At 42.6% G+C, this 10,227-nt stretch overlaps 1 protein-coding gene across 1 annotated transcript; it reads right to left on the reverse strand.

The window, feature by feature from the left end:
• Window positions 1-4,080: 4,080 nt before the first annotated feature.
• LOC146783107 (olfactory receptor 2D3-like) lies at window positions 4,081-5,016 on the reverse strand. Its single transcript, XM_085637298.1, has one exon. The coding sequence runs from the start codon at window positions 5,014-5,016 to the stop codon at window positions 4,081-4,083; it is 936 nt and encodes a 311-aa protein (XP_085493424.1).
• Window positions 5,017-10,227: the final 5,211 nt, after the last annotated feature.

The following is a 10,227-nucleotide window of genomic DNA, read 5'->3' on the forward strand; positions in this document are numbered from 1 at the left end:
GCAGATCTATATACCCTCCTCTAAAGTTACTATGCGTGTGGCTAGACTGATGGTTTGACTTATGAGTAGTATTTATAGAAGATTTATCTGGCAGGGATTGATTGCTTACAGAAGGAATATGGGAAAATGCAAGCGGATTAGGTCGAGATTTATTTGGGACTAATACGCTCTGGTTGGAGGAGTGGGTAGAGGGAACAATTGGCATTTGAGAAGTCTTACTATGTACCTGCTTTTTCTGAAAAGGTTTACTGGTAGCATTTACAGCAGTAGAAGTTGAGGGGGTTGAATTAGGTTTATCTTTAGTACTACTAATTGGTTGTTTGGCTTTAGTATTCCCTACTATCCCCTCCTTTTTTTGCTGCACAATCGATGAATATGTGTTTATTGTTAGGTCCGGGGCGAGAACTGGAGTTTGTTGGATGGCTCTAGGCACATCAGTACAGTTAAGGCTTAAACTTGACAAAGTGATAACACTTTTCTCAACTTCAAGAAGTTGGTTCTCAATGTCAGTAAGCCTGACTTCTAGTGGTTTAAGTAATCTCTTTAGGGTCTCCCAAACTATTTTTAAAAATTCTTCTCTTCCACCATCTTGTTCTGCCATATCAGACGAGACTCTTTGCCCCTCACTAGCTGAGTGATCAGACATGCTGATAAAGATTTGTTCATCTGTGATAGCATTAGTATTTTCTACAGTTGCTGGGGCTACATCGTGTACAATGTCAGTTGTTGCAATAGGCATACTTGGAGCTCCCCCCGTGATATTATGGCTAAGAGCTACTTTTGCTTTTTTCCTAGCAAAAGCGGTTAGGTGTTTGCGTTTTCTTTTGTGTTTTGGTGCAACCTTGGCAGATGACTTGCCTTTATTAGACTCTATCTCAGCTAGTAGCTGACAGGTCTCCTCATTTACGATATCCTCAGCACTCTCCTTTGGAAAATTCAGCAGTGATAGGCTTCCAGTTTCGGCTCTAACAGAAGGCCCAGGAGGTTCCTGATAATTAAGAGGAGTTATTTCATCTGCTGTTGAGTGAACCTCAGCCGAAATTATAATTGGTTTTGTGCCAGTAATGCGATCAGGCGTTTTAGAGGTTGCAATACTGCCTAGAGAAGATTTTTTTCCAAGCGCAAATTCAGATGAGAGCCTCCTAGCACTCTCAAGTTCTACTGAGACTTTGTGCTGAAGTTTAGTTATTTCATTATCAATTGAGAGATTGGTCCTGGTGATAAAATCATCTAGGGTGCCTGTAGCCTTTTTGGAGATCTTAGTAGCCTTACTCCTAGTTTCTCGCGAGAACATTGTGTGAGAGGGGTTTTACAATTGTGTGTGAGTAGGGAAAAAAGGTCAACTAATGTGACACAAAACTTAAAAGCCAAGAGGAATGGCCCGGTCCGGTCTTACACGGTCTCTAACGGCCTAAAACGGCCCTGTCTTTGCCCCGTCTTCGCCCGGGCTGCGTCCCGCGCTGCGGGAGTAGGATGTTGTTATGAAGCCCTGCTGCAGCCACACGCCTGATGCCGCTTTTCCTCCTCAGTACTCCTCGCAAACGTCAGGTGTGATCCTCTCCTCAAGACGGGCGAAGGGGCACCCGCGAAGCGGGTGCGCCGAGAGGTGGAAGGGCGCCGAGTGAGAGACAGGTGAGCCGGCAGTTGGCAGTGCTAAACTCCTCCGTTTAGTGTCCAAACAATTTGAGCAAAGTGTCCCACTCGTTTAGCTGCAAACAGGTGTTTTGAATCCTCAGGAGGGCGGGGGGCGGGCCAGCAGGGAGAGCGGTCTATATTTGAAACATAACTACATTTTTTTTTTTTGCACTCTAAAATCTATTGTTACTTTGACATACAGTCCAGTCAATATAATGGAAGCGCGTGCCAGAGAAGGGATACTTAGTATAAAGATTTTTCTTTGTGCTACTATAAATCTAATGGACATCATACTTTAAAAACTTGAAGGACACCTTGACATACATGTGTTGTTGATTGGAACTAAATAGTTGAATAGAGATTCCAGTCCTGCAATTCTTCTGATATTACCATACCATACATTAACATAGGTTGAACTTCAGGATTCAGCAACATATTATACCAAACTATTTTCTCCTTCTTGGTTATCCCCCTTTGTCTCCTTAGCGCTCCTTTAAATCATTATTTTCTTTTTCTCACTTCGTCTTTGTTATTTGCCCCCTATGGTATTTGATTTTTATTTAATGCACATACACATATTTAAAATGTTGACTCAGTGGCATAGTTGTACATTGTGGGCCTAGTATTCAAACTGTACTTACAATGACTATATGTTTATTTTTGTCATTTAAGAACTCTTTTGGCCTCTTTATTTAATAACCCATATATTAGAGGGTTCAAAATGGGGGATAACTCATCATAGAAGACATAAGATACCCTATCCAGGGAGCGACCTGACTTGGGTTGATCATATGTAAGAATAGTTGTGCCAAAGAGCACACGTCAGAGATCCACAGGTAGAGACCGCTGTGCGCCTGCCTTGCGGATCAGATCTGCATGATCTTTGAGATGAAGAATATGTAATTAAATACAACAAGCACAAATGGTACCATTAAGCCAAAGGTACATATTTCAGTAGTCACAACATATGTGATGAAGATATCCTCAGATGCTAACTTCTTTAGTGATGGGACAATGCCAAAGAAGTGAAGTATTGCACAAGACAGAATGGCCGACAGAAGGACATAGGGGTTAAGCTAAGGGAACAGGCTAGCCCTAAGATTCAGGTGCCTGAGGCCAGCTGAACACACATTGAACTCCTCGTGATAGTTGTGTAGTGAATAGGGATTCAGATGACTGCAGAGTGATTGAGAGACTTGACTGTCAGTAGCATTCGTGCTGTGATCCTAAACAGGGTGAAGCAGAAGATTAATGTTGAAGGAGATGTGTCTGTCCATGGACGGCAACACACCACCTTTGGCTGGCAGTGATGTTAGTGTTGATTAAGCAGATGACCACTATAGAACGGATTCACAGAAAAAAGTGCAAAGATCTATGGATGCATGTCACGGTACTCATGTAGAGCCAGATGCATGTAGGGAAATGGTTGTGATTACCAGATAGCAAATGTTTGTGATTCACTATTTGGTAATCGCCAATACCCATGTACAATTGTGTCTGACACCCGGTGGATTGCAAATTGACCTACCTCATTAATATTCATGAGGTTGGTATCAGTTTAAACCCATTTGGAATCGCAAAAATGTTAGGGATGGTGGCCTGCTAGGGTCAGCTGACCACCATGTCTGTGACTGCTCTCCAACAAAGCATTTGTTTTAAATACAGCATCAAAAAGAAAAAAGAAAATGTATCTTTACTTTTTTTAGGAGTAGGCACTGGTGCATGGGATCACTGCCTGCTCTTAAAATGCTTTTACAAAAATTCACTAATGGAAAGGGGTCACATTTGTACATTGGTTAACATCTACTTGAAGTATGTTTCGCAACCGCATTTCTGTCGCAAAACATCCACACATACCAATGAGATTCTGTATTAGGAAGGGAATCCCTAACCACGCCCTTTCCTAATACCGAATTGCAAACCCTAACTGCAATTCAGTAAAAGGTGACCGAATGGCAAATTGGGCCTTTGTACAATAAAAAATGGTTTTTTTGCAGTCACAAACGGACTGATTCTGTGAATCAGTGCATTTGCAACCTCAAATAAACATTGTACATCTGGCCCATAGAGTGTGTAGTGCAGACATTGACCTACTTCACTGAACACATCCAAGGTTAAGCAAGCAAGAGTTTGCTTGGAACAAGCAGCCTACTGGTTGCTATGATCTCAACTTATAAGATGATAAACGGCTCCTTATATTCATATACTTCTTTAGCTACTATGCTCAGCATGGCAGTGAATTGATGATATCTGTTCAATATACCTATAATAATATGCATGAATCAACAAACTCATCAAAATATGATAACTGCGTGATCGGTGGCTGCAGCCAGCATTAGCCAGCAGACAACAGATTGATGGATGGGTGAATACATTTACAACCAATTCAGTGAATGAAGGGCAGACTCCATTACAGTACATCACAAAGCATACTGAATGTGTTCTTCACAGCATCAAGGAAAATATATTCATTACCTTCTGCTTTTTTAGAGCTCCCTTCACCTCCTTATTTCTTAAACTATAAATCAAAGGGTTCAACATGGGGATTAAACAAGCATAGCAGACAGAAAATACCCTACCAAGGGAGTGCTTGGGTTGACCATATGTAAGAATAGTGGTACCATAAAACAACACTACAGATACTATGTGAGAGACACACGTTGAAGCAGCAGTCTTTCGGCCTTCGCTGGATCTGATTTTTAAGATTTTTGAGATAATGAATGTGTAACTGATTACAATAAGCATTAAAGGCACCATCATGACCAAGACACTCATTGCAGCATTAACAACTTCTGCAATAAATGTGTCCCGACAAGCCAGCTTCATGAGTGATGGGAGATCACAAAACAAGTGAGGTATTTCATGAGACCTGCAGAAGGGTAAGCTAAAGGTCACAGAGGTCAAGCTAATGGAACAGGCTAGCGCTAAGGTCCAAGAGCCTGAGGCTAGCTGAACACACATTGAGCTTCTCATGATGGTTGTGTACCGAAGAGGGATGCAGATGGCCACATAGCGGTCGAGAGACATGACTGTCAGTAGTATGCACTCTGTGATGCCGAACATGGCAAAGAAGAACATTTGTGTCACACAGCCGATGAAGGAGATGTGTCTGTCCTTGAACAGCAACCCGCTCAGTGTTTTTGGGACAGTTGCACTGATGTAGCAGATATCCACCAGAGAGAGATGTCTCAAGAAAAAGTACATGGGTGTGTGCAGGGCTGCGTCCAGGGTGAGGATGACAAAGATTAGTAAATTTCCAAAGAGAGTTATCAGATATGTAAGGATAAACATGACAGAAAGAAGCACTTGCAGCTGGGGCGATGCATCTGAGAAGCCCAAGAGAAGGAATCCACTTCCCAGAGTCAGGTTGGACCTATCCATTGGGGCACTGTGATCATGTTGCAGAGGAAATAGAAGACACAATTATATGTTGTGAAAGGTATATTACCAACAACCAATTTGCCCCACTCTCCCAATCTCAATCCCACATCTCCTCACTTCACTTCTCCCACTCATACTCACTCACTCTCATTCACTCATACTCTCACTGATTCTCTCTCACTCTCCCTCACACATAGACACACACTCTCACTCAGTGACTCACTTTTCTTGTCATCCGTCTCCACAGGAAGTAGCATTACTGAATTTCCCCTCATACATCTGCACAGGAATTGACATCACCTTTTCCCATTATCCGACTGCAAAGAATGTTAAGTCGCCGTATTTCCCATCAGCCATCTGCATGGGAAGACACTTCACTGCTTTGTCACTGAAACTGCCTGTAAAAGAAGCGGCCAAGAAAGAGGAGTTAATTTCCCCATCATCCATCTGCACATTTGGCACTAGTTGTCTGTTTAATTTGGTCTATTTTTTATGCACATTTTACTCCTTTGTGTAGTTATCTCTATGTGAGCACACAGCAGTTTTGTTTTGAAGCATTACATGTTACACATTTACAAAGTATAGGGTTTTCTTATTTTCCCCTGATTTTTACTTTAATTTACTATTAAATTCAAAGATTATTTAACACTCATTTCTTTGCCTCTCTACCATATGGACCATGTATTTTCCTTACTTCAGTCAACTCTTCATGGCATCCCATCTTATCCACAGTAAAAGGGGACATAGACGAGGGTGCATCCTGCAGGCCTTGTAGGGCCAAAACTGCAGTTTCACTGAAATGTACACGGTAAGATAATTATGTGCCTTGCCCAGCACCCTATACTGCCAATCCTTAGAATCACAGTCAGACGTATATACTAACATAGCATTCAGACAACACATAGACCTAACCTTGTACACATCCCATTTAAGTACCACATACCCTCTTACCACAGAACACACATTCAAACATATGCTCATCAATGCTTACTATGCAGTACACCATGCACCAGATGTCACAGACCTAATCACCTACCTTTACACCCTCATGATCACAGAAACATGGTTCATACCTACATCCTCGCACATTCAAGAGCTTCTTCTTCCTATAGACTACAGAATCTATTTTGTGAAAGCACACATAGGAAAGGCGGGCCTCACTTTCCTTCATAAGTACTCCTGGTCCTGCACTCAACTCCAAGGAGCTGCTGACTTGCCATTTCCTTCTCTCTGCAGCTCATAACACCATCTTCCATCTTACTACAGGCCTCCAGGGTAGAACATTGACTTCATTAATGAAATTTCATATCTCCTCGCTACATTGTCTATCCAACAAACCCATACACCCTCTTTAGGGACTTCAACCTCCCAGACAACACAACTTAAAAAAAAAACTAGAGACACCCTCTTCAACCTCTTAGATATACTGAATGTTTTTCAGTATGTCATACAACCTACACAATTCTAAGGCCACATGCCCGACCTTGTCTTCTCAACATCACCAACAATGCAATGCAAACCAACCATATCTCTGAACTGGATGAATCCACTTTACCAAGCTTTCAAAGACTAGTCAATAGGCAACCTAATGATGGAACTCACCTCTCACCGTATTAATATCATATCTGATGCCAACCCTCTTTTCTAGACCTTCAAACGTTTTCAGGAAAGCTATATGAACATTGATTCCCCAATTACAAAAATCAAGTGCAAACCAAAGCTTTTAGCACCCCAAAGACCTTGCTAACAATGAATGATCAATCCTTGGAAAGGAATGAAAATGGTGAAACTCCCAGGAACTCTTGATGCTGAAGTCCCTCCACTTAAAACACAGACAGCTCATCACTACAGTCAAAGCAAAGATCTATGAAGCCACCAACAGAAGCAACACACTTTTCAAGACAGTCAAGCATTGTATCAACCCCCTGCCAGACCCACCGATCCCTCACTTCATGGCAAATAGCAATGCCATCAACCTATTCTCCCTAAAAAAATAAAGAAGATCCAAGAGCATGCTTCAGTTCTTGCAACCACCCCTTCTTGGAGAATTACACAATGATCAGCCTTCAAAGCCCTATCGCTCCCAGATCTTGCTAGAGAACCACTTCTTAAGAGAGGATGCCATGCCTTACTACATCACAGCTCTCTTACCCATACTTACCTTAACCAATGCCTTCTTCACTCAGGACAGTCCAGATACTCCCACTCCAAAAGAAACCTGCACTGGACCCTGACGAGCTTGCCATCTACCAGCCCATCACTCACCTACCATTCATCGCCAATATCATTACAAATGCATACTATGTTCAACTCCAAGACAACTTCAGTGCTAACCAACTCCTGCAAAAACCCCAGTCTGTCTTCCGATCATGCATCAGCATGGAAACTGCTACCTTACATATTATAGATGATGCCTACTTGAGCATAGATAAAGATTACCCCTGTAGCCTGACATTACTGGACCTCTCAGTAAACCATCCCACTCTCATCCACGCCCTGAATTCATTCTAGAATGGGATTCACTGGCAATTTCCTTTGCTGGTTCTCCAAACATTCCAGCCAATACCAGTTTGTTCACATGGGCATGTTAAGGTCACAAAAGATCCCAATCACTTGTGGAGTCCCTGAGGGCTCCATTCTGTCTCCTGTCATCTTCAACCTATGAATGGAGCCGCTTAGTGCTCTACTCACAGAACAGAACCAGCACTAAAGGCCAATAAATACACAGTTCCACTTGAAAGTTTCCTCCGCCTCAGACATCCAGTGCCTCAAACACTGTTTGCACATCATCCAGAACAGGATGTCTAGCATCTGCCTGAAGCTCAATCCAACCAAGAAAGAATCCCTGTTGTTTTCCAAGAGCAATAAAAAAACTGTGCACACCTGGCTCAATGACATGAACTATAACATCTTCAAACCCCAAATTTGACCAAACGCAAAGTGACTTGGATTCTCTCGACACGAACCTCATGCTCAAGTACCAAATTGCCAAAAAAGCAAAGATGACCTAGTAGGGTTCCATCTTCTGAAGAAAGTTAAACCATTCTCTCAGAACGTGGCTTCAGAACAGCTGCTCAAGCCCTCATATTCTCGCATTTGGATGGCAGTGGCACCCCTTAGTGCTCATCTACATGCTGCAGCATGGCTCATCCAAGGGCCTGAAGAACTTTGATCACATCAGCCCCAACCTGATTGAGCTCCATTGGCTCCACTATCTTCAAAACCAGCTGTATTGTTTACAAAGCTATAATGACCAGCACCATTGCTTGTCTTGCAGACAAGTTTGCTTTCTCTGGTGACTGTTGGTACAAGCAGAGCCAGGTCACCATCAGACCGCAGACTAAGACGTGTAAAAATAAGAAAGCAGGCCTTTTCCATCTGTGCACCCAGGATCTGGAACAACATCCCCCCATATCTATCAGGACTGCCCCAAAGCTGTCACAATTTTGGGAGAAGTTAAAGACTCACCTCTTTAAACAACACAGTTCATTACCCATCTTTATCTCCTCCGACTTTATGAGTATCTTTGATCAGGTATCGTGCTCCACTACCCTTCCGGCTCGGTTTGTACTAGAGCATACACATGCATACATACATATATACTCCGCCCCTCACTGAGTCACAAGCAAGCTCATTACTTACAAACACACTCTCAATCTCACATAAACAGAGCGTCAGCAGAGCTTTTACTCAACTTCTACACACTTTTGGTGACCCTTCCCTAGTAAAAACAGGACGGAAATCTGGTGCAGGACAAAGGAACAAGTACATCATGATTCCTATGTTGGAAACGAAGAACCAGAAAGAACAGCAGGACCAGGATTAATGTCCACTACCACCTGGTGTTCATGCTGGAAGCACAAGCCAAAGATAAGCTGGGCTGAGGCTCTTTGGGCACAATGATGCATTGATGTGCACCCTGACAAGCTCTTTTTAGAAGATATGCATTGTTGTCTGAAGCCTGTGCACTATGTCTGCCAAATAAAATGGATTGTGCCTGAGTGATGGGACCATATTTGAATTATGTCCTTCAGACATGAGCAATTGAGATATCCACTTGGAGAATGCCGTGTTTTAAACAGTACTCTGTGAACGGAACGCACCTCAGCCTCGGCTCCTCTTGTCATCAAGAGCCTGAGGAGACTGACCTGAGCTCTGACAGAGTTCCTGAAAAAATTTAAGTTTGTTTGTTTATACACACTGATAAATGAAATACTTAGCAGTGTAGGCAATGGCAGGAGTCGTCTCACAAGTGGCAGGGATTCACCCTGAAGCCCCTATTGATGAGGAGCCACTGGGTGTTAACATCTTTCAGCCTTGAAACATGTTAACAACACAGTGAATCATATCTTGGATGTGGATGATGCATTCATGAACTGAGTGTGAACTTAATAAAATATTTAACATTCTGACAACACATCTCACCCCAGTCTCCATAAGCATCTTCTTAAGATTCTTCATGTCTATACTTCAGCTAGGCATATTCCTCCATACGTACATCAATCCCCCCTAAAGAACATCCTACATGCAAAGCTCTGTGTCAAGAAAATCGTGAAGAAATATGACTACATCAACCCATCAAGATGGACCTCCACTGGCCCACTTTGGGAGCCTGTGTCAAGTTCAAAACCAGCTGTATCATCCAGAAAGTCATCACAGCTGGCAGCCCTGGCTATCTAGTTCACCATTTCTGGAGGCTTACAGCACATTTGCAGTTTTGACACCATAAGACAAAAAGAAAAACCGGCCTCTCCGCTAATTCACAAGGACGTGGAACACCATTCCTGTATCCATGAAGAGCACTTCAAACCCTTACAATTTAGAAAAACATTTCAACACACCTCCTTAAAGAACACTGCACCACAATCAATTAACAGCCTGGCTACACCCTCAAAATGCAGCTTCCCCCTAAAAACACATTGATAGTATCTTTGATTTTGATCTTGTAAAGACCACCAATATGCAAATACTACATGCTTACATATCCAGAGAACATGTCAAGGTAGACACCCAGTCCAAATGCCAGTGCAGTGGTATGAAGAGAGTGGGGCATAAGATGCTGTGATTGTGTGACTGTACCGTGTAATGCACTCACGATAACCTCTTGAATCCAGTCAGGCTTGTTTATTAAACCTGTAGCTCATCTCTCTCTAGCTGTGGATTCAAGCAGTCAGGCTAAAAAAAAGGAAGAAGTATAAAGCATTTAGAAAG

The sequence above is a fragment of the Triturus cristatus genome, chromosome 12, assembly GCF_964204655.1.
Source record: "Triturus cristatus chromosome 12, aTriCri1.1, whole genome shotgun sequence".
In the NCBI taxonomy this organism is placed as follows: Eukaryota; Metazoa; Chordata; class Amphibia; order Caudata; family Salamandridae; genus Triturus; species Triturus cristatus.